Genomic DNA, 24,604 nt, shown 5'->3' with positions numbered 1-24,604 from the left:
ACAGTTCCATGTCCTGCTTGTGCTGGGGGCTCCAGAGCTGCACCCAGGACAGTCTGTGTCTCTGATCAGTTTCACAAGGTCACCTCTCTGATACATTTGCCCCTAGAGTTTGCAGACATCTTTCTGAGAGGCATTGGTTGGGTTTGGTTTAGTCTCTTTCACCTCATTCTGGTTCTCATTTTATCACAGGAGGTTTTTTTTCTCATCTAGATTGCTAGGCAGAGCTAATGTTGGTTTGGTTGCTTGGACACCAGGCTGAGGGAGATGATTCTCCTCTTTCTGCTCTGCTCTTCTGAGACCCCCTCCTGCAGTGCCACATCCAGTTCTGGTGCCTCCAGCATAAGAAGGACATTCAACTGCTGAAACAGGTCCAGAGGAGGGCCAGAAGGGGCTGGAGCACCTCCCCTGTGGGGACAGGCTGTGACAGTTGGGGCTGTTCAGCCTGGAGAGAAGAAAAGGCTCTGGAGAGAGGCTCTTATTATCAACAACTTTCTAGGGTCTGAAGTGGGCTGCAAGAAAGCCAGGCAGGGACTTTTCACAAGGGCTTGTAGTGGTAGAATGAAAGGGAATACACTGAAGACTGAGGAGGGCAGATTTAGCCTGGAGGTGAGGAAGAAACTCTTTCCAGTGAGGGTGGGGAGACACTGGCACAGGTTGCCCAGGAGGGTCGTGGACATCCCCTGCCTGGAGGTGTTCAAAGCCAGGTTGGATGAGACCTTGAGCAAGCTGGGCTGGTGGGAGGTGTCCCTTCCACGGCAGAGGGGTTGGATCTGGGTGACCTTTGAGGTCCCTTCCCACCCAGCCCAAGCTGTGACTCTCATCTGCAGCATGGGTGTGAGCTGGCTCCCCAGCTGAGCTCGGGAGGAGGAGCCCAGGGTGGAAGCAGGGCACAAAGCAGCTGGGCAGAAGCAGAGCTGGGCGCTCGTACCTGCAGGGCCAGGCGGTCCAGGGGTCCCGGGCAGTCCGATGCCAGGCTCACCTCTTTCCCCTTTCTGTCCTCTATAACCTACACAGAATAAAGACATCAAAGTAAGAGTGTCCCCCTGCTGCAACCAGGCCCCTTCCCACAGCTCCCTGGCAGGACCTTCTCAAGACACATGCTCACTTCTATCTCCTGGGGTTGGCTTTCTGGCTGAGCCAGCTCTGAATGGTTCCGAGCTTCCTCTGTGGCATTCCCAGCAGTGCCCACTGTGGCCTCCCTTGGAAGACCCTTGCTGCCTTCACCAGATTGACCTTCTCCTGAGATCCTCAGCTACCTTCCCAAAGTCTTCAGTTGGTCAGGGATTGGCACAAGCTGCTCAGGGAGGAGGTGGTGTCCCCATCCCTGGAGGTGGGATGGTGGCCATGGTGCTTTGGGCCATGGTTTAGTGGCCATGGTGGTGCTGGGGTGATGGTTGGACTGGCTGATCCTAGCGGTCCAACCCAAACAAGTCTATGATTCCAAGCTGCTGTGCTGAAGAACCAAATGCATATTCTGCTCCAGTGGTAGCTGCTGGATGATGTCAGGCACCAACCCAAAGGCCATCTGAGGTCTGACAGCTCAGAAACCAAGCAAGGATTAGCTCTCTCCAGTCTGCATTTGGCTCTCTCCACTCTACAGCACTCTTTATACCTGCATTAGGCCTTCAGCTGCTGGCTGCATGATTAACTATTCCTCTCTGTGTGAGAGCAGACCCACAGCCCTCCAGCACCACACAGCTCATGGAATGAGGCACCTCTAGAGCTTGTGTAAGTCTGGGGCTCCAGCATGCAAAGCCTACTTGAAGCATGCAGTTGACAAGGTCTGATCAGGCTTCAAGTTTTTGTGCCTCTTTTCTTCACTGGCTGGAGCTCTGTGTTTCAATAAGTAGTTTCCATCCTAATGATGCCTTCCTGAGGCTGCTTTTTTAACCCCCCTCATCTGTGGATTTCAGCTCAGTTTAATCCTGAAGAAATGTTGAGTTCACTTCACTTCATTACAGAGAAGAAGCCCTAAAAATGAGGGGCAGCAGGGAAGGTGGTGAAGCCACCATCCCTGGAGGTGTTTGAAAGGAGGCTGGAAGAGACACTTAGTGCCATGGGTTAGTTAACTAGAAGCTGTTGGGTGATAGGTTGGACTTGATGATGCTGGAGGTCTTTTCCATCCTAGTTGATTCTGTATCAACTCAATGTCCAACACCCATTTCTGTTCCCTTAAACTGGAACTGGATGAGGCCTTGAGCAACCAAGTCAAGTTGAGAGGTGTCCCTGCCTGTGGTGGGGAGGTTGGAGTAGATGACCTCCAAGGTCCTTTCCAACCTAAGCCAATCTATGATTCTATTAGAAGCTGCCTGCTTTAGCTATAGCCTCAAGTCTTCTGCTCTAGAATATTCTGCTGAATAGCTCAAGCCAAGAATTCACCTACAAATGGACCTTTCAATTTAGACCATGGAATTGATGTAGGATAGGAGATGAAGGCACTTTGAGGTCTCTTCCAAACTTTGACATTCTGTGATTCTGTGATGCTTCCAGGAACAAGTCTGACCCTTGCCACAAGCCCTTACTTGAAAAGGGGTGGTAAGCAAACCCTCTTCCCTCCCCAGCACCTCAGACCTTGGCAGGGGAGGGGATTTATTTGGAAGATTAATTTCCCATCTTCTGGTCACACAGAATCACAGAATGTCAAAGGTTGGAAGGGACCTCTGGAGATCATCCAGTCCAAGCCCCCTGCCAGAGCAGCATCACCCAGGGCAGCTCACATAGGAGCACATCCAGGTGGCTCTTGTAAGTCTGCAGAGAAGGAGACTCCACAACCTCCCTGGGCAGCCTGCTCCAGGGCTCCAGCACCCTCACAGTAAAGAAGATTTTCCTCACACTGAAGTGGAACTTCTGTGTGCCAGTTTGGCTCCATTGCCTCTTATCCTATCACAAGGCACCACAAAGAAGAGCCTGGCCTCTTCTGATGCTCACCCTTCAGGTATTTAGATATTAATAAGATCCCCTCTCAGCCTTCTCTTCATAGAATCAGCCAGGTTGGAAGAGGGCTCCAAGCTCAGCCAGCCCAACCTAGCACCCAGCCCTGGCCAACCAACCAGACCATGGCACTAAGTGCCCCAGCCAGGCTTGGCTTCAACACCTCCAGCCACACAGACTCCACCACCTCCCTGGGCAGCCCATTCCAATGCCAATCACTCTTTCTGCCAGGAACTTCCTCCTCATATCCAGCCTAGACCTCCCCTGCCACAACTGCACACTGTGTCCCCTTCTGTTGCTGGGTGCCTGGCAGAAGAGCCCAACCCCACCTGGCTACAGCCTCCCTGCAGGCAGCTGCAGGCAGCAATGAGCTCTGCCCTGAGCCTCCTCTGCTGCAGGCTGCACACCCCCAGCTCCCTCAGCCCCACAGCTCTCAGCCTTTCCTCATATGACCTACTGCAACCATTCTGGGCTTCAAAACAAAGTCTCATTTAACTTTGCTCCCCAGCATCCCCACAAGGAAACTAGAGCCAGGCAAACCATGCAGAGTGACACGTGTGGCACGACAAAAAGGATGCTCACAGAGACCCAACTGAATATTAACCATGCTTTCTGGTCACTGAGGTAAGCAGAGCTGCAGAAGGCACAGGCAGAGACAAGCTGTAAAGAGCCAGCAGAGGGAATGTGCAGCTGTTTGGCTTTGGTTGGGAGCTCTCTAACCACCACAGCAGTGCCTAGAGTCACAGCAAGCTGCTTTGCTCTGCGAGCCCTGTGCAACGCAGAGCAGCTGCTGCTGGTGGAGAAGCTCAGTCGCAGGAACCACAGCACCTGTTCCATTCCCTATGCACTGTAAGGCATCTCTCTCTCCGTGCTGCTTCGTGTGCAGCAGACAGTTCCAGCCCATTCCTCACTACAGACCCAGTCACCTGGCGCTTCACAAAGCAGTGCTGCCACCAACAGCCCTTCTGCGGTTAGGGGGCAAAGAGGCAAATCGCCTCTGACACAGCACAGTCACCAACCTCCACCACCAGCACTGCTGGGGGCAGCTGAGACATCCTCACTGCCAAGGGGCTGAGGCAGACTGAGAGATTCTGTCAGCACCCCTGAAATTCCAGCCAACAAAGGGAAGAGCAAACCACCCCACAGCTGGACAACAGGCAGCCTGCCAATGCAAGTGCACCACCCAGGGTAGAGTAAACCATTCCTGGCTGCATCCTGAGACAGGTGTCAAGGTGTAGTTTGTGCACAGCAGGAGGCAAATGGTGTTGGCACTCAAGTTTCACCCAGAAACTGGTAGCTTTGCTAAAGGAGAAGGCTTTACTGAGCAGGGCCACAGGCCTGCATGTCAGCAGCCCAAACAGTGTCATTCTGGCAGGAGGAGAGTCCAGAGAGGGATACTGTGCACTGCCAGAGGCTAACAGCACCTTCTGCCCCTGAGCTGCAAGTGGCACACCCATGCACAGGCAAATGTCAGCACACACAGAGATCAGGCCTTGGGTTCAACACAAAGGCACATTTGGCTGCTGGCTGCTTTGTTCTGGTGCAACTGCAGCTCCAGCAAGAGGCACCTGCTTAACTGAAACGCTGCCTGCTCTAGCAAAGCCTCTCACCCCAGTTCCAGAAGCTGTGATGCGATGCCTGCACCCCAAAAGCCATGGCAGGTAAACAGGTACCAGCCTGGGCAGTGTGGGAGCAGCATGTGCTCAGCTTGCTTCTGCTCAGAGCTGAGTGAGAGAGAAAGCACAGCTCTCACCTTGGTGCCCTCCACAACAGCTCAGGCAGGAGCATCACTACCCCAACGCCCTCAGCTCTGCCTGGATGAGGCACAAGTTCACGTCTATGAACTTGAAGTTGATATCAGTGAGGCCAGAGGAGGCCACCAAGATGCTCAGAGGGCCACTCTGCTATGAGGACAGGCTACAAGAGTTGGGGCTCTGCAGCCTGCAGAAGAGAAGGCTTCCACCTTGGGGTGGCCTTCCAGGATCTGAAGGGGACCTACAGGAGGGCTGGGGAAGGGCTGTTGACAGGGTCTTGTAATGCCAGGACAAGGAGGAATGGGTTTGAAGTGGCAGAGGGGAGACTGAAAGTGGCTGTTAGGAAGAAGTCATTTGCAGTGAGGGTGGTGAGACACTGGCACAAGTTGCCCAGGCAGGTTGTGGAACACACAAGCACAGAATGGGATCTTTGATCACATTTGGTGATTCTGTGCCCCACAACCTCCCTGGAGGTGTTCAGGACCAGGTTGGATGAGGCCTTGAGTGACCTGTTCTAGTGGGAGGTGTCCCTGCCTATGGCAGGGGCTTGGAACTGGCTGAGCTTCGAGGTCCCATTCTGTCATCTATGAACTTGGGGGTTGAAGGTTGGACCTGAGCATCTTAGAGACCTTTTCCCTAATGATTCCACATTTGTAAGTAGACTTCTCTCATTTAAATTGCTCCAGGAAGTATTCCACCTCTTCCATCTGCATGGATAATGCAGCACCTGAAGCTGGCACCTCAAGTATCTAGAGAAGCCTAAGAACAGACCATAGAGATGTGAGGCAAGCACATTACCACCACAGGGGACAAAGAAACCCAAGCATCCTCTGTGCTCCAGGGTGGAACACTCCTGCTTGTTAGAAACAGAACCACAGCAAAGCAGCTTGGGGGGCTGCTGAGAGCAAGCCTCCAGTGCATGCTTTGAATTCTTTCTGTGTGTTACAGCTCTCAGCAGCTGGGTTTCAAACCCAAAGGCACCAGGTTAAGCTTCCCCCTCCACAGCAGAGAACATTCCAGAGGAGGAAAGGCTTGAAACCAGAGCAGGTATCACAAGAAGGGCTGAGTGTGGCTGGGCAACATCCACTACAGTGGGCTCCTGGCCTCCACTTGCTCCTGACTTCCAAATTAACCAGTGTAAGAGGAAACTGAGACTTTTACCACAAGAGGTTAGCAATAAAGATAAGGAAGTAGTTCACCCCATGGTATTTGGGATGTTTGATTTCACCATGAGTTATGAGGACCCATCAAAAATCCTCACTTCCTCAACTAAGAGCAACAGTGAAGTTTAACTAAGATGAAATCTTTTCTCTGTTGAGGGAAAACACAACCCCAGACAACCACCACTCTTGCTTCTAACTTAAAGGATCTCTGGACTGCAAAATCACCCCAAGGTGCATTTGGTCTGATGGAGCCAAATTCATACTATCAACAGAAGTTAGGTCAGTGGATCCCAAGGTGAATTCTGGTCAGCAGAGTGAATCAGTTGGGATCCTGTGACACAGGACAAGCTGAGTGCCTGCCTGCAAATGGATGGCATTGCTAGAGCTTATCTCTGAAGTCATCTTGTCCCTCCACAAGGCATCAGCATCCTTTAAACCCCAGCCAGAGCACACAAGTCCCTCTGCTCCCCCTTAAGCAGATGCTGTGTTTCACTGCTAACGTTGGGAATCATCTTGCTGGTGCCCAGCCCCTATGGTCAGACCTGCTGCTCCTTGAGGTCTCTTCCAACCAAACCAATTTGATGAAGAAATACCTGTGTGTACCAAAAGCTTCCAATCACTATTACCTAAAGCCTGTTTTAATGCCAGTTACAGGGTTCAGAACTGAAGTTGCAATTCTTTGTTGGTTTTCAGTTGGTTGTTCCCATGCTACAGTTCCATTGAGACCATTCCATCTAAATCAAGATTATTTCTGCCTGAAGCACAGGGCAGCAACTGAGATGACTTCAAAGAGCATGGAAGACAGCAGGTAACACTTCTGGACTTGCTTGGAAATGAAGGATTCTTTGCCCAAGAGCCTAGCAGAAATTCCTTAAATTGACTTTTTGAAGACCATGCCTACACTCCCAAGAGTTAGTAGCTATGTGTTCTGCTGCTGGGACTAACCTCTACCCAGTAGTTTGTTGTCCAGAATCCAGCCAGCTCATGCCAGACCAGTTCCAGGGGAACTGGCATCACACTCGAGGTGTCCAGTGGCATCCTTGTGAAGTTTGAACATCAGAGGCTGGAAGGGACCTCCAAAGCTCATCCAGTCCAACTCCTCTGCCAGAGCAGGATCACTTAGAGCAGATCACACAGCAACACATTCAGGTGGGGTTTGAGTATCTCCAGAGAGGGAGACTCCACAGCCCCCCTGGGCAGCCTGTTCCAGGGCTCTGTCACCCTCACAAGGGAAAAAAATTCTCCTCATGTTTCCATGGAACTTCCTGTGCCTCAGCTTCCACCCACTGCCTCTTGTCCTGAAGCCAAGTGAAGCACCTCCTTGGCCAGGCAGGTCCCTGCCTTTGCTGCTGGTTGGCTCCAGCAGGCTGTCTGCTCAGCGTGCCACATCTCACCCAGAATCACCCAGAGTTAACCAGGCTGGAATTGACCTCTAGGATCATCAAGTCCAACAGGTTCTGAAGGGCTTCAGAGAGCTCCTGTTGATTGCTGTCCAAAAATGTCTGCTTCTTTTCGCTGGCTGGCTGGGACAAGTGGCATTGTCACTCTGCCAGCCCAGCACACAGCAAAGCCCTGCAGCTGGGCTAGGCCCAGGTGAGACCTGCAGTGAGGTCAGCAAACGCAGCCCATGGCTCGGGCACACATGCACACAGCATGCTACCTGCAGGGCCTCAGCCACACATGCACCCAACGTGCTCCTCAGCAAGGCTTGGCTGCTATTCTTTTATGGCTGAAAGGCAGCTGGGGTAGTGGAAGGCTCCTTCACAGCTGCCCAGAGACTTGGGGTTGTCTTTACTGCTGGCACAAGCCCAGGACAGGCGCAGGCACAACTGGGCGAGGCGCGGAAGGTGTCTGCGAGCACACTCCCCTCGCAGGGCTTGCCTCTTGCTCAGGGCACAAGGAGGAGGCAAGACAAGATCCTGGGGTCTCTTTGGCTGCAAGAATCATTTCAGATCTCTTTGGCTGCGTCAGGAAAGTAAAATGCTTCTCCCTTGGCTTACCTTTTACTAATCAAGAAAGAAGATTGAGCAAATGAGTAAAATCAGTGGAAATCCTGCATACATAGGGGGCACTACTTTTACTTAAGCATAAGGCATGAGAAAGCAGCTTTATTATGATGATGATTTCCAAGCAGAGCTATTATCTTTCCTCTTGATGCTCCCTAGCTGGAAATGAAGCCTAGCACAACATTCCACTTCCCAGAAGCATCTGAGGCTGTCCACCACACACATCATCAGCGAACGATCTGGCACTGAGAGTGAAGTTGACTGTTTACAGTGATCTGAATTATTTAGGTAGTGCTGAAGTCAGTGCTGGGAGCTCCTAAAGCCTTTTATTGTTTTCCTCGATCCTTTATCCTTGTTCTTCTCATCCTGAGCTCATCCCATTTTTTTCAAGCTTCTGCCAGGGCTTTTTGCGCTTATCAGTGTTAGTAAAGGTCTTTATTCTTCTGATCGCTTTAGGATCCACACATCTTCAGCTTTGCTCTCATGTTCTTCACTCCAGTCTGACTTGCTCTGACTCCAGAGCAGACCAAACTGACAAGAGATAATAAAGAACTACCTACAGATCAACTGCAAATTACAGGTTGCCCACCCACACAGTATTATTCAGCGATACATCCTCCTCACACAGTCACAGAACTGGAAGGGACCACAAGGATCAGCCAGCTCCAACCTCCCTGCCATGGGCAGGGACACCTCACACTAGATCAGGTTGCTCAGTGCCACATCCAGCCTGGCCTTCAAAATACCCAGGGATGAGGCTTCCACCACCTTCCTGGGCAACCTGTGCCAGGCTCTCACCACCCTGATGCTGAACAACTTCTTCCTAACATCCAATCTGAATCTGCCCACTTCTACTTTTTCTCTATTCCCCCCACTCCTAGCACCACCTGACAGCCTAAAAAGTCCCTCCCCAGCTTTCTTGTAGCCCCCTTCAGGTACTGGCAGGCCACAATAAGGTCTCCTGGGAGCCTTCTCTTCTCCAGACTGAACATCTCCAACTCAGCCTACCTCCAGTTGCTCGCTCATTCTCTTCCTTGTACCCTCCGAGAGCCTGACTCTCCAGTGGAGCACAGCTACAAGGATCCCTTGCAGTTAATGTTGATCACAGCTCAGTGACAACAGAGTCCATTAACTCTCCAAACACACTGCAGTGGACAAATTGCTGCTTGGGCTACAGCCAACAGTTCCTTAGCTGCACCAGTGGTTAGCTCAAAATAGGTTACTGCACTGCAAGAAGAGTTCAGTTTTCACTGCTTCCTAAAGAGTCACATTTGCCTTTGGTTTTCCTCCTCTGTGCTGACCCAAGGATCAGAGCTGAGAGCACTCAGGCTTGGAGATCAATTTTGTCTCTTAAATCAGATGGCCTCTCAATACAGAATGGGAACTAACTGCTTACAGCAGAGTGCTGGCACGGGGAGAAGAAAATGACTGCTACAGTAGCCTACATAGCTGTCAGTAATTAACTTTGTCACTTAGAAGAATAAAAAGCACTGATTAGGAGGTTTTAATCAGTAAAAATCCACACATTTGCTAGGGGTTAATATTGAGGTCTAGGCTGGAAAAAGAAAAACCACAAGTACAGTTTTACAAGTTAATCATTAGGAAGCTAAAGGTAAATCCTGCCTTGTTTAATCACCATTAGCAAGGGTGTAAAGACCTCAAGGAAGGTTTGCTTGGGAAGCCCTACCTTGAATCCCACGTTCTCCTGGTGGCCCTGGCAAGCCATCCTTTCCTGGTGGCCCTGGCAAGCCATCCTTTCCTGGAGGGCCTGGTTTGCCATGTGCTTGGGAGGCAAGCATTGCAGCAGGCAGCTTCAGCTGGGACACAAACTGAGCCATCCTTTCTTCAGGAGCAAAGGGGACACACACAAAAAGAGTGGGTAAGAAATCTGCCACCCAAGCCCTGGAAAAGAAGCAAATCCCCAAGTCCCTGCTGAAGTAAAGGTTCTGGAAGTAAGGGCTTTAATCCTGCTAAATGGCAAGGGATTAAATGCTCCTTGGAGTGCTGAGGTCCTCATTTGCAACCTGGAGTCACTTCTGAGTGACTCTTTGAAATCACAGAACGTCAGGGGCTGGAAGGGACCTCAACAGCTCATCCAGTCCAGCTCCCTTCCAGAGTAGCATCATCTAGAGCAGAGCACACAGGAACACATCCAGGCAGGTTTGGAATATCCCCTGAGAGGGAGACTCCACAGCCCCCCTGGGCAGCCTGTACCAGGGCTCTGTCACCCTCACAGGGAAAAAAACCTCCTCATGTTTCCACGGAGCTTCCTAAGGCTCAGCTTCCACCCAGTGCCCCTTGGCCTGGCACTGGGCATCACCCAGCACAGCCTGGCTCTTAGCACTCACCCTGCACATCTTTATCAACATGAATGGGGGCACTCCTCAGGCTCCTCCTCTCCAAGCTCCCAGCCCCAGCTCCTGAGGCTGCCCTCCTAAGGAAGATGTTCCACTGCCTGCAGCAGCTTTGTGCCTCTGCACTGGACTCTCTTAAGCAGTTCTCTGAGCTCTTTCTTGAACTGAGGGACCCAGAACTGGACACAATATTCCAGATACAGCCTCAGCAAGGCAGGCAGAGTAGAGGAGCAAGAGAACCTCTCTTGACCTCCTAACCACAGCCCTTCTAATCCACTCCAGGATGCCTTTGGCCTTGTTGGCCACCAGAGCACACTGCTGGCTCATGGCCACCTTTCCATCCACTAGCACCCCAGATCCTTTCCCCCCTCAGTGCTCTCCAGCAGGTCAGTCCCCAACCTATACTGGTCCATGAGGTTGTTCTTTCCAGGTGCAAGACTCTCCCCTTGCCCTTGCTGGCTCCCACTCATTTTCTCCCTGCCCACCTCCCCAGCCTAAGCCTGCCTGAATGCAGCAGAAGCCTCCTGTGTGTCAGGCCCTCTAAATGCAGGGAAGTTAAACACAGCCACAGCAGCAAGGCAGCTTCTAACTCCCAGGTGAATTTAGATGCCATGTAAGGAACACAAAGGCTGCAGGGCTGAAAAACATCCAGAAGGTAAGCCAAGATTTACATTCAGTTGTGCAAACCTTCATTTCCTTACCTTCAAACACCTTCAGAACCTCTTGTTTGATGTAACTCTTTATTTCCTCAAGTGAAACTGTGTCAGCCTGGGGAGGTTACAAAACAAAGAGTGATCTGTATCAGAAGAAACACAGACGGGCCCCAAGCACCTCCCTGGGTTCCAGAGGGCTGACTGCACTGCTGCCAGTGAGCCACTACATGGAGAGCTCAGCTCTGGCTCTCCTAAGGGAGCTGCAGCTGCTTCAGCACCTCCTGCTCACAGAAGGGTTCTGAAGTGTATTCAGAGCCAGGAAGCAGTTCAAACTGAAACTGGGGATGGAGCTTTGGCACCCCACCCTTTACAGGCCCTGCTGAGTGTCTGGGTTAAGGTTCTCCTGAACAGAATGTGAGAGAATTCTTTATGTCAACAGGACCTCCAGGAGCCTCAGAAGGCCTCTAAAGGGAACATCTCAGGAACATTAACTTCTAAACCATTACAGAATCACAGAATGGGCTGGGATGGAAGGGACCTCCAAAGCTCAGCCAGTCCAAGCCCCTCTGCACTCAGCAGGGACATCCTCCACCAGGTCAGGTTGTCCAGAGCCCTCTTGAGCCTCACCTTGAATATCTCCAGGGATGGAGCCTCAACCACCTCCCTGGGCAACCTGTTGCAGTGTTCCAGCACCCTCCTGGTGCAGAACTTGTCCCTCACAGCCAATCTGCATCTGCCCTGCTCTAGATTGAAGTCATTGCTCTCAGCCTATCACTGCAGGCCTTTACAAACAGTCTCTCTGCAGCCTTTCTGTAGCCCACTTCAGCTGCTGGCAGCTGCTCTAAAGTCTCCCCAGAGCCTCTCTCCTCCAGGCTGCACACCCCCAGCATCCCCAGCCTGTTCCTCACAGCAGAGCTGCTGCAGCCCTCAATCATCTTCATGGCTCTCCTCTGGAGCCTCTACATCAGCTCCATGTCCTTCCTATACTGAGAGCTCCAGAGCTGGATGCGGTACTCCAGGTGAGGTCTCAGCAGAGCAAAGTGACAGACTCCCACCTCAATCTGCCCTGCCCTAGTTTGAAGCCATTGCCTCTCATCCTATCACTGTAAGCACCTTCTCTCCATCCCTCTTGTGGACCCCCTTCAGGCAGTGGCAGGCTCCTATTAGGTGCCCCCTGAACCTCCTCCCCATCTGAATTCACAACAAGCCAAGGAAGACTTGGATCTACTTACAGGAAAGCCTGGGGGTCCTGGTGAACCTGGAGGGCCTTGATGACCTGGTGAGCCTGGGTAGCCTCTCTGGCCTGGTGGCCCAATAGGACCCACATCCCCTTTCTCCCCTGAAGGGCCAGGTTTCCCACGTTCACCCTGGGGACCTTTGTCTCCTGGAATACCCTGATCACCCTGTGGGAAAGACAAGCAGAAGAGACCTGGTGGCACACAGTGAGGGAAAGCAAATGGGAGATGTCACCCAAGAACGGACCTGCTCCAGCAGCTCAGTGTGAATGAGAGGCTAAAAGTGACCCCAGGCTCCAGGGTGTGCCCTCATCAGTGCTCAGCACAGGGACATGGTCACTTCCCTGGTCCTTCTGGGCACACTATTCCAGGATGCTCTTGTTGGCCTTGTTGGCCACCTGGGCACACTGCTCAAGTCAACAACTTCTCCCTTGTGCTGAGCTGGACCCTGCTGTGCTGCAGCTTCCACCCATTGCTCCTTGTCCTATCCCAGGGAGCAGTGAGCACAGCCTGTCCCCCCCACTCCTGACCCCCAGCCCTCAGATAGTTCTAAACAGTGATTAAATCCCTTCTCAGCCTTCTCTTCTCCAGACTAAGCAGCCCCAGGCCCCTCAGCTTCTCCTCATCAGCCATGCCCTTCAGTCCCCTCATCATCTTTTTAGCTCTCCACTGGACCCTCTCCAGCAGATCCCTGTCCCTCTTCAACTGGGGAGCCCAAAACTGAAGGCAGTGCTCAGGATGAGGTCTCAGCAGGGCAGAGTAGAGGGGGAGGAGAACCTCTCTTGATCTGCTGGACACACTCCTCCTAATACAGCCCAGGATCCCTCATAGCAGAGCTGCTCCAGCCCTCTGATCTTACAGTTCTGTAACAGAGGCAAGAGCCTCCTGTTTCCTCTGTGCCATTAAGCAGCATTTCCTTGTCCACATTACACAGGGAGAGGCTCTTCTGGCTTAGCAAATCCATGTGGGGCCCCGGATGAGGACATCACAGCTTTAATACCACTATGACAGTGTGCACTAAGATTTCCTTTGCTCTAGCCAAATAAGCATCACCTCTAACCTCCCATAATGACTCCTGCCCACCATGAGCCCATGGTCTAAATAATTTGGGAAGCAGTAAAGTTTTGGCACTGGGATTCCTGCTGGCCAAGTGTAAGAAGATTGCTTTATGTGGAGTGTGGTTTGTCATACCAAGATCCCAGGAGATCCTCAGAGAGCTTTGTTCTTGTGAGAGCTTTACAGAATCACAGAACTGCTTTGGTTGGAAAAGACTTCATCATCAGAGAATCAACCAGGTGGGAAGAGAGCTCCAAGCTCACCCAGCTCAACCTAGCACCCAGCCCTGCCCAACCAACCAGACCATGGCACTAAGTGCCCCAGCCAGGCTTGGCTTCAGCACCTTCAGGGACGGCAACTCCACCACCTCCCTTCCAAGATCTTCCAGTCCAATCATTAACCCAACCCCACCATGGCCACTAAACCCTGTCCCCAGGTGCCATGGCCACAGGTTTCTTGAACACCTCCAGGGATGGGGACTCCACCACCTCCCTGGGCAGCCTGTGCCAACCTCTGACCACTTCCTGCATGAGATTTTTTTTTCCTATCTCCAACCCACCCCTCCTCTGCCACAATTTCAGACCATTTGCTCTCATTCTACTGCCTGACATTAGGGAGAAGAGTCCAACCCCCACCTCTCTCCAGCTTCCCTTCAGGGAGCTGCAGAGAGCAATGAGGTCTCCCCTCAGCTTTCTCTTCTCCACACCAACCAGCCTCAGCAGGCAGATGTTCCACTCCCTTCAACATCTTTGTGGCTCTGTGCTGGACTCTCTCAAGCAGCTCTCTGAGGTCCTCATTGAACTCAAGAGCCCCACACAATATCCCACGACTAAAACACCTAAGTCTCTTCATCATCTAAAGGACTGCTTGAGGTTCAGAGAACCAATTTCTTGCCTTTGCCTGGAGAATCTGTGTGGATGCAGTGCTGAGATGCTCAGCACATAGCAAAATGTCACTGAAAGAGGGGACTTACACGTTCTCCTTTGGGTCCTCTGTCTCCTGGTCTCCCCACAGCACCCTGAAAGGTTGGGTTTGCAAAAAAGAAAGAAGAAGAAGAAGAGGTGAAAACATCACTGAAAGGCTTTTTTGGGTTGTTTTTTGGTGTATCCATCTGTTAGCAGAACTGAATGCAGCTGCCTGAGATGGGCAGCTCTGGTAGCTGTGAAGAATGAAAGACTCTAGGGCATGCCAAAGCAAGTTTTCCTACCGGAGGCCCTGGCAGTCCATCCTTTCCATTGATTCCCTGTGGGAAACAAAACAATTGGTTAATGAAGATACTAAATAAGTTAAAAGGATGTTGATAAAGATAGGTAGATGCCTTTAAAAAACATCAAGGGTGAAGCTCAATCACAGAATGCCAGAATCATGGGGGTTGGAAGGCAGCACATGGCAGGTAGTACAGTAAGGAGGCTCTTACATTTGCAAGGTGTCCTTAAAGGCAATTACAGCTCCTGTAATGGAGGTAAGAGCTCTGCACATCACCCAGTCCAACTCCCCTGGCTACAGCAGGTTCACCTGCATCAGGTTGCAGAAGAATGTGGCCAGGTGATTAATGCATGATTAATGATCCCATGCTTTAAACTAGGTTGGAAGGTGGGGGGGGGAGGGTGGAAACCAGGCTTACTACAAGCAAGATGACTGGATAGGGCTGGGTTCTAGGTTGGACTGGATGATATTGGAGGTCTCTTCTAACCTGGGTGATTCTATGATTCTCAGCCTGAGACAACTGCATCTTCTGAGGCTGCAGAGGCAGTACTTTGTGTGCTTCCAAAACAGAAAGACTCATAAATAGTCTTGAGCTGTGAAATAACAGAGCTCAGGGTGATGCTGAGCTGTGAGCAGATTGAATTTGAGCAGCCACTAAAAAAAAACCAAACTCTTTGGCATCAGGATGTGCCTTAAATGTGGTGAAGCACACAGCTTTAAATGAGAAGTTAGGCAGAAACACTGCAAATGTGGGGTCTGGAGCTGTGCAGGCACTGGTCCAGTCCCAGCTTGCCATGACACAGCCATAGGAGAGGTTTCTCTCATTCTAGGTATCAGCCCTTCTGCTGTGACAGTGAAAATGCCTCCACCAGCAGTGCTTGGTTATGTTCTCTGGTCCTCAGGACTTGTGGCTTGGCACAACTTCAGCCTCCTGGGCTGGGAAAACCTATTTCTCTCCCAAAAGAGCCTTGGTCTCATTCATACTACCTGCAGGAAGCAGTCCCAGGAGTCAAAGTGTGGTGGGGGTTGGAAGTGGCCTCTGATGATCACCCAGTCCAAGCCCTATGTCAGAGCAGCATCACCCAGAGTAAAGCACACACGTTCAGGTGGGTTTGGAATGCCTCCAGAGAAGGAGACTCCACAGGCTGTCTGGGCAGCCTGTTCTAGTGCTCTGCCATCCTCAAAGTGGAGACTTTCTTCCTTAGGTGGCCTCATCTGAGAGTTTTGGTTGTCAGGAGTCAAAACCCTGCCAGAGAGTACTTTAACAAGGGCACAGTGCCAGGGGACTGGAAGGTAAATGCTCTGGCACTGGTTCATTTCCTGGGCTGTAGGTGGCTCTGCAGATGCAGCAAGCTGAGTGCTGCTTCTCTGAGGGAGAAGGAAGGACTTGCAGGAGCACAGCCAGCAGGAGCAGTTCCTTCCCTCTCAGTCTGCTGCTGAAACCACAGAAATGGTCTCCTCTTTCAAGCCAGGAGAGGAGCTGGAGACGCTGAAAGTCTCCTCCTCACACTTGTCCCCAGGAGCTGTGATGGAGATAAAGAATTCTGTGCTATCCTGGCTCAACTGCTGCCACAATATAAACCAGGCTGGTTGAAACCAGCTCAGACAGGGCTTAAATGCACTGCTGCCAGTGAGCCACTACATGGAGAGCTCAGCTCTGGCTCTCCTAAGGGAGCTGCAGCTGCTTCAGCACCTCCTGCTCACAGAAGGGTTCTGAAGTGTATTCAGAGCCAGGAAGCAGTTCAAACTGAAACTGGGGATGGAGCTTTGGCACCCCACCCTTTACAGGCCCTGCTGAGTGTCTGGGTTAAGGTTCTGCTGAACAGAATGTGAGAGAATTCTTTATGTCAACAGGACCTTCAGGAGCCTCAGAAGATGCAGTTCCCTCTAAAGGGAACATCTCAGGAACATTAACTTCTAAACCATTACAGAATCACAGAATGGGCTGGGATGGAAGAGACCTCCAAAGCTCAGCCAGTCCAAGCCCCTCTGCACTCAGCAGGGACATCCTCCACCAGGTCAGGTTGCCCAGAGCCCTCCTGAGCCTCACCTTGAATATCTCCAGGATGGAGCCTCAACCACCTCCCTGGGCAACCTGTTGCAGTGTTCCAGCACCCTCCTGGTGCAGAACTTGTCCCTCACAGCCAATCTACATCTGCCCTGCTCTAGATTGAAGTCATTGCCCTCAGTCTATCACTGCAGGCCTTTACAAACAGTCTCTCTGCAGCCTTTCTGTAGCCCACTTCAGCTGCTGGCAGCTGCTCTAAGGTCTCCCCAGAGCCTCTCTCCTCCAGGTTGCACACCCCCAGCATCCCCAGCCTGTCCTTGCAGCAGAGCTGCTGCAGCCCTCGATCATCTTCATGGCTCTCCTCTGGAGCCTCTACATCAGCTCCATGTCCTTCCTATATTGAGGGCTCCAGAGCTGGATGCAGTACTCCAGGTGAGGTCTCAGCAGGGCAAAGTGACAGAATCTCCACTCTGGATCTGCTGGCAGCACTGCTTTGGGTGCAGCCCAGGCTATGGTTTGTGTTCTGGGCCAGCCATGACAGCAGCAGCTGTTGACTGGGTGGTTACTACTGAGCTCTGTAGCTCTAGTTGTTCTTCATCTATCACTCAAGCTAACCCAAACAGGATGGAACCTCATTTCTTTTGCAACTCTGATAGGTGAAGATGCATCCTTTTGTTGGGAACAGGATAAAATTGCTTACTGGTTTTCCTTGTGGCCCTTCTGGCCCAGGGAAGCCTATATCTCCTATAGGTCCTCTTTCACCCTAGGAGAGAAAAAACAAAGCCCACATGTACAAATCTGGATGGAAAATCTTCCCTGACACCTCTGAATTATTTCAGTGAACCTTAGAGGTTGGAAGGGACCTTCAGAGATCATTGAATCCAACCTCCCTGCCAAGGCAGGATCCTCCAGGGCAAGTCACACAGGAATGCATCCAGGTGGGGTTTGAAAGTCTCCAGAGAGGGAGACTCCACAGCCTCTCTGGGCAGCCTGCTCCAGGGCTCTGTCATCCTCACTCTAAAGAAGTTTCTCCTCACACTGAGGTGAAACTTTCTCTGTTCCAGTTTGTAGCCTTTGCTCCTTGTCTTATTGCTGTGCACCACTGCAGAGAGATTGGCTCCATCCTCTTGACACCCACCCCTCAGAAATTCATAGACACTGATCAGATCCCTCTCAGCCTTCTCTTCTCCAGACTAAGCAGCCCCAGGGCTCTCAGGCTCTCTCCACAGGGAGATGCTCAGGTCCCCCAGTCATCCCCATGGTTCTCTGCTGGACTCTCTCCAGCAGGTCCCTGTCTCTTTTAAACTGGGGAGCCCAAAACTGGATGCAGTATTCCAGGTGTGGTCTCACTAAGACAAATTAGAGGGGGAGAAGAACCTTCCTAGCCCTGCTGGGTACACTTCATGAGGTCTGCCTTGTGTAAGAGCCTAGAAGCCAGGTTTGGACTTACAGGCTCCCCTGGCATCCCTGGGGACCCAGGAGATCCAGGCTTTCCCTGCAAAGAGACAACAGGAGAAGTCCAAATTAGTAGAAGGAAAACACAAATTCTCTTTAGACACACATCTGAGTGAAAAGCTCAACATATTGGCCAGGAACTGCTTTAAGGGAGGAAAAGAACTGCTTGAACAGAATCCCTCAACACTTGTGTCCTGCCAGTCTGGCTTTTGTGTGCAGCACAACTCAATCCCTTCAGCTCCTTTGCCCTTTCTGAGTGCTGAGATGATGTTGCCATGACCTTTAGGCTCTTCTCATGGGAACAGCAGCAGGGTTTGACAGAATTTGGAATTGATGACCTTAAAAGTCTTTTCCAACCAAGATGGTGCTGTGATTTCCCTCTTGAGAGGTCAGAGTCAGTCTGCCATCAGAGATGTGAACTCCAGATGGTTTCCTTCAGACACTTCCCAGCCCTCACTTACTTTTGAAGTGAGTTTTTCACTGCCCTAGCACCTTCTGCAAACCTTCTCCATGCTCTTTTTTGGCCACTTTTGTTGTTATTTATTGCCCAGCCTGACACAATTCACAACCACAGACCTCTTGGGGGTGGAAGAGACCTTTTGAGATGATCAAGTCCAACTGCTTACCTGCAGCTTGCTATTCCACCACTGCTGCTAAGCCACTACCATGTCCTCAGCACCACATCCAGGTGTCTTTTAAATACCCACCAGACCATGGCACTAAGTGCCCCAGCCAGGCTTGGCTTCAACACCTCCAGCCACACAGACTCCACCACCTCCCTGGGCAGCCCATTCCAATGCCAATCACTCTCTCTGCCAGGAACTTCCTAACAACATCCAGCCTAGACCTGCTCTGGCACAGCTTCAGGCTGTGTCCCCTTCTTCTGTTGCTGGCTGCCTGGCAGCAGAGCCCAACCCCACCTGGCTACAGCCTCCCTGCAGGCAGCTGCAGGCAGCAATGAGCTCTGCCCTGAGCCTCCTCTGCTGCAGGCTGCACACCCCCAGCTCCCTCAGCCTCTCCTCACAGGGCTTTGCTCCAGGGGCAGAAGAACCTCCCTTGTCCTGCTGCCCACACTGCTCCTGAGCCAGCCCAGGATGCCATTGGCTCTGCTGCCCACCTGGGCACTGCTGGCTCATGTTCAGCTCCTCTCTGCCAGCACCCCCAGCTCCCTCTCTGCCTGGCTGCTCTCAGCCACTCTGCCCCCAGCCTGTAGTGCTGCTTGGGGTTGTTGTGGCCAAAGTGCAGAACCCTGCCCCTGGCCTTGTTCAGTCTCATCCCCTTGGCCTCTGCCCACCCATGCAGCCTGGCCAGGTCCCTCTGCAGGGCTCTCCTACCCTCCAACAGCTCCTCACTTGGTGTCATCTGTAAACTTACTGATGCTGGACTCAATCTATCATTAAGGTTGGAAAAGACCTTGAAGATCACCAAGTCCAACTGTTAACCTAAGACCACCATGGCCACTAAGCCATGCCCAGAAGTGACATGTCTGCACATTTACTGAACACCCCTAGGGATGGGGACTCCACCACCTCCCTGGGCAGCCTGCTCCAACCCCTGACCACTCTTGCAGCAAAGATTTTTTTCCTAATACCCAATTTACACCTCCCCTGGAGCAACTTGGGGCCACTTCCACTTGTGCTATCGCTTGCTGCTTGTGAGAACAGACTTATCCCCATCATAGGCTGGATGTTAGGAGGGAGTTCTTCCCAGAGAGAGTGATTGGCATTGGAATGGGCTGCCCAGGGAGATGGTGGAGGCACCATCCTTGCGGGTGTTCAAGAAAAGACTGGATGAGGCACTTGGTGCCATGCTCTGGTTGACTGGATAGGGATGGGTGCTAGGTTGGACTGGATGAGCTTGGAGGTCTCTTCAAATGTGGTTGATTCTATGATTCATTCCAACCAGCTTTCAGGGAGAGAGCCAGAAGGTCTCTCCTCACCCTCCTTTCCTCCACACTAAACACCCTCAGCTTCCTAAGCTGCTCCTCACCAGCCCTGTTCTCCAGCTTTGTTGCCCTTCTCTGGACCTGCTCCAGCCCTTCAATGTATTCCTTAGAGTAAGGGCCCCAAAAGTGAGCCCAGGTTGGAGGTGTTGCCTCACCAGTGCTAGCACAGGGACCAACCATCAAGCCCAGCAACAACTTCAGGAACAAGTGGGCTGGTAGTGACAGTTCTTGCAGACTCTCAGTTCAAGCTTCCCTGACAATTCTGCTCAGCCAACAGCCACAGGTAAAACAAGAGCTTTGCACTCCCACATGGAGAATAAAGAGGATCCACTATTCAATCCAGGGAATAATGCCAGGCAAGGAGGACAAATGCCTCTCCAGGAAGATATGTGGCTATGCTTCAAGACCTCTTCCTAGACTACTAAAAATTATGGTCCCTCCCATGTCTATTAATCAGTTAATTACAACTGCTCAGCACAGAATCATTTATTTCAGTGGATTTTAATGGGGTGAAAGGCAATTAACAGAGTGCAGCTCCATCAGTGATGAAGGGACCTCATCAAGCATTTCACATCCAGCTGGAACAGAGAGCAACAAGAACAAAACCTGCAACATCCCCAGTGGGAAATAGAGAAGGAATGAACAATTGGGATCATCCTCCAGGCTGCGGCGTTATTGATTCACAGCATGAAACAGAGTCCAGAGCAAGCAGCCCTGGAACTGCTGGCATGAGCTATAAAACTCCAACAAATACTCTGCTTTTCCCCTTAAATGAGCAATTTCCCCTGGTTTTAGGAGAACTTAATTAAATGAAGCTATTTAAGCTGATGTCCTCTCTTGGAACTCACAGAGACCAATCTAAACGAGCAGCTAATGGAACTAGGAGAGCACAGACACAAACTCCTCTTCAGTTCACAGAATCAGTCAGGGTGGGAAGGCACCACAAGGAGCAGCCAGTTCCAACCCCCTGCCATGCCCAGGGACACCCTACCCTAGAGCAGGCTGCACACAGCCTCAGCCAGCCTGGCCTCAAACACCTCCAGCCATGGGGCCTCAACCACCTCCCTGGGCAACCCATTCCAGCCTCTCACCACTCTCCTGCTCAACAACTTCCTCCTCACCTCCAGCCTCACTCTCCCCACCTCCAGCTTTGCTCCATTCCCCCCACTCCTGGCACTCCCTGACAGCCTCAAAAGTCCCTCCCCAGATTTTTTGGAGCCCACTTCAGATGCTGGAAGGCCACAAGAAGGTCACCTGGGAGCCTCCTCTGCTCCAGCCTGCACAGCCCCAACTCTTTCAGTCTGTGCTCACAGCAGAGCTGCTGCAGCCTCTCAGCATCCTCCTGGCCCTGCTCTGGACACTCTCCAGCATCTCCACAGCCCTCTTGTCCCAGGGGCTCCAGAGCTGGATGCAGGACTCCAGGTGAGGTGTCAGGAGAGCAGAGCAGAGGGGGAGAATCCCTTCCCTGGCCCTGCTGGCCACACTGCTGCTGCTGCAGCCCAGGCCCTGCTTGGCTCTCTGGGCTGCAAGCGCACACTGCTGGCTCCTGTTGAGCTTCTCCTCCACCAGCACCCCCAAGTCCCTCTCCTCAGGGCTGCTCTCCAGCCAGTCCCTGCCCAGCCTGGAGTTATGCTTGAGATTGCCTCAACCCAGCTGCAGGACCTTGCACTTGGTCTTGTTGAACCTCCTGAGCTTGGCTTGTGCCCAGCTCTGCAGCCTGCCCAGGTCCCTCTGGATGGATCCCTGCCCTCCAGCCTGGCTGCTGCACCACACAGCTTGGTGTGGGCAGCAAACTTGCTGAGGCTGCACTCAGTGCCTCTGTCCACGGCACCCACAAAGGCTTTGAACACGTTCACAAAGCCTGCACTCAGAAGTCAAACCCCAGCTCCTGAATGGCTGGGGAGCTGCCCACACTTAACAATAAATGCATTAGCACACAAATAGCTCCATGCTGCCTCCTGAGAGATGGATACACATTCCTATCCCAGTCAGCTGTGAGTGCAGGCCAGAGAGAGAAGCTGCCTCCATTTCCTTCAGGGAGGCAAAGGGATAATTCCAACTGCAATTTGTGATGAGCTGCTTTTTTACTTTCCCCTACAACAAAGCTTCTGGGTGACTTTCAGGAACTTCTCTGAACATTGCATGGAAAGAGCTGACAAAGATTTTCCTCCTAAGGCAATTGTTTGATTGACTTGATATGCAGACCCCTTGTGGGTTGCAAGAACATTGATGATTTTCCTTTTGCTACAGAAAGATGCTCAGCAGTTTGTGCATGCCCAGGAAGGCAGAGAACCTTCTTTTTTTAGCTCCAATCTACATTAAGCTGAGGCAGTGAGAAGAATCTTCTATGCTTTCTTAGCTAGGCATATGCAGCTTCAAACTGCAGCCTTATGATGGATTCACATCATTCCTCCCTGTCCTTTTAATCATCAGAATAATGAGCCCTCAGTGGTGTTGCAACTCTAATCTCTTCAGGAAACACAGCACCATGCAGGCTGGGAAAGCTCCTCAGCATCACCAAGTCCAACCTAGAACCCTACTCTACAACTCACCTTAAACCATAGCCCTGAGCACCACATCCAAACCACCCTTAAACACAGCCAGGCTGGGTGACTCCACTACCTCCCTGGGCAGCTGTGCTGAGTGCCTGACCCTGGGCAGCTCATCCCAGTCCCTGACCACTCTCTCCAGGAAAAATTTTCTCCTAATGTCCTATCCAAACCTCCCCAGGCTCAGCTTGAGGCCATTCCCCCTTGTTCTGTCTCCAGTTACCTGTGAGCAGAGCCCAGCAGCAGCCTCTCCACAATGTCCCTTCAAGTAGTTGTAGACAGTAATGAGATCTAAACCAAACCAACCTCTTCACAACCTCCAGGCCATTCCCTCCTGTTCTATCACTACATACCTGTGAGAAGAGACCAGCACCAACCTCTCCACAACCTCCAGGCCACTCCCTCTTGCTCTATCACTACATACCTGTGAGAAGAGACCAGCACCAACCTCTCCACAACCTCCTTTCAGGTAGCTGTGGACAGTGATGAAGTCTCCCCTCAGCCTCCTCTTTTTCACACTAAGCAGCCCCAGCTCCTTCAATTGCTCTTCATAAAAAGCCCTTCCCCACTCTCCTTGCCCTCCTCTGCACTGGCTCCAGCACCTCCACATCCTTCTTGTATTGAGGTGGCCAAAACTGAGCACAGCACTCAAGTGTGCCCAACTAGATCATGTAGCTCAGAACCCCACTGAGCTTAACCTTGAGCATCTCAAGGGCTGGAGCCTGCAGCACTTCCCTGCTGCAGTGTTGCAGCAGCCTCGCAGGGAAGAGCCTCTGCTGGGCGTACTCACCGGTGCCCCTGCTGCTCCCGGCGTGCCAGCTGGTCCACGGTCACCCTGCAGGAAAGAGACAGCCACCATTAAAGGGGAACACCAAAAGGGAGTCTGTGGGTGGATCCCCATGAAAACCTGAGCAGGGATCATTGGGTGAAGTGAAAGAGGAGGACCAGAGCCAGGCTCTGCCGAGTGCTAATACTTCACTTTGTCCTTGACTCGTTTCCCAGGGCTGAGCAAGAAACTTAACTCCCTTGCTTAGGTTCCCTTCTCTGATGTCATAATTTCCATGCTGTCCCTCACACTCTGCTGGAGGTCTTCCTCAGAAAGAGATGGCAAATGTCTGACTTCACTGTAGTTTTCCAACTACAGCAGGGCCAGAGGAGGCCACAAAGATGATCACAGGGCTGGAGAACCTCCCCTATGGGGACAGGCTGGGAGACTTGGGGCTGCTCAGCCTGGAGTGGAGAAAACTTTGGGGATGTCATAGAGCAGTCCTCCAGTACCTGAAGGGATCCTACAGGAAGGCTGCAGAGGGACTTTTTGCAAAGGCTTGGAGTCTATTCATGTATTGCTCTGCTTTAGCTTCCTGGAGCCCAGCTAGCTAACAGAACTGTACAACAGTAGCAGGCCTTCTCCTCTCCCCCTTTTGCAAAGAGAGCAATCAGCTGTAGAGAGGAAAAGGGTCAAACACCCCAAGAGTCTGCCTTCCATTTGGGAGTTGAAAGGAAAACTTCAACAGTAAATAAAAGGTATTCAAGTGGAGCTACAAAGAGGCACAGGGAAGGGAAGCAAGGTACAACATGGATATACAACCAGATTGGTGGCAGTGGATGGGGGTGGATTCAGGAAGAGGTTGTCCCACCTTGTGGCAAAGGCAGGAGCAGCAGGACCCAGGGTGCTGCTGGCAGGCAGGCAGGGAGGGCAAAGAGAAAGAGAAGCAGCAATGCCTCTGCTTTTATAGGGGGGCTAGGACACAAAGTGGGAGTGAGCTAACCACTACAGCTGGGGGCAGGTTCAGACCACTCCTAGGAGGGTTAACCCTTTACAGAGTGATAGGCTGAGGGGCAATGGCTTTAAGCTGGAAGAGGGTAGAATTAGACTGGGTATTAGGAAGAAATTCTTTGCAGTGAGGGTGGTGAGACACTGGCACAGGTTGCCCAGGAAGGCTGTGGATGTTCCCTCCCTGGAGGTGTTCAAATCCAGGTTGGATGAAGCCTTGAGCAGCCTGAGCTAGTGGGGGTGTCCCTGCCCACGGCAGGAGGGGTGGAACTGGATGAGCTTTAGGGTCCCTTCCAAGCCAAGCTGTTATATGACATTTAAGATGTATTTGTGACTGTTTTAACTCTGGTTTAAGACTGCTTTGCCTATACACAAAGGTGAGAAACTGAAAACTGGAGAGTTGAAGTCAAGGGCAGGAATCTGCCAAGTTGATCTTGGCTTTGTTTTGAACTCTAGTGTTCATTTGTTCCCATTGGCTTTACAGGTTTATACTGTGGGTTAGCCATGAACTTTAG

General features: G+C 51.8%; 1 protein-coding gene across 10 annotated transcripts in view; it reads right to left on the bottom strand.

Moving 5' to 3' along the window:
* COL19A1 (collagen type XIX alpha 1 chain) overlaps positions 1–24,604 on the bottom strand; it is a 209,810-nt gene that overhangs the window by 5,211 nt on the left and 179,995 nt on the right. For 9 of the 10 annotated variants that reach the window (XM_064164142.1, XM_064164145.1, XM_064164147.1 and 6 more), the window contains 9 exons: positions 23,106–23,150; positions 17,817–17,861; positions 17,067–17,129; positions 14,360–14,395; positions 14,126–14,170; positions 12,094–12,264; positions 10,910–10,976; positions 9,542–9,697; positions 929–1,006 (listed from right to left, as the gene is read on the bottom strand). In XM_064164142.1, coding sequence (XP_064020212.1) covers positions 929–1,006; positions 9,542–9,697; positions 10,910–10,976; positions 12,094–12,264; positions 14,126–14,170; positions 14,360–14,395; positions 17,067–17,129; positions 17,817–17,861; positions 23,106–23,150 — 706 coding nt within the window. Of the gene's footprint in view, positions 1–928; positions 1,007–7,910; positions 8,386–9,541; positions 9,698–10,909; positions 10,977–12,093; positions 12,265–14,125; positions 14,171–14,359; positions 14,396–17,066; positions 17,130–17,816; positions 17,862–23,105; positions 23,151–24,604 lie in introns of those variants that run through there. The other variant, XM_064164149.1, reaches the window with a different exon arrangement.

This window comes from Pogoniulus pusillus, chromosome 25, assembly GCF_015220805.1.
Source record: "Pogoniulus pusillus isolate bPogPus1 chromosome 25, bPogPus1.pri, whole genome shotgun sequence".
In the NCBI taxonomy this organism is placed as follows: domain Eukaryota; kingdom Metazoa; phylum Chordata; class Aves; order Piciformes; family Lybiidae; genus Pogoniulus; species Pogoniulus pusillus.
Note: the sequence above shows the minus strand (reverse complement) of the source record. Positions and strands in the feature narration are given on the sequence as shown.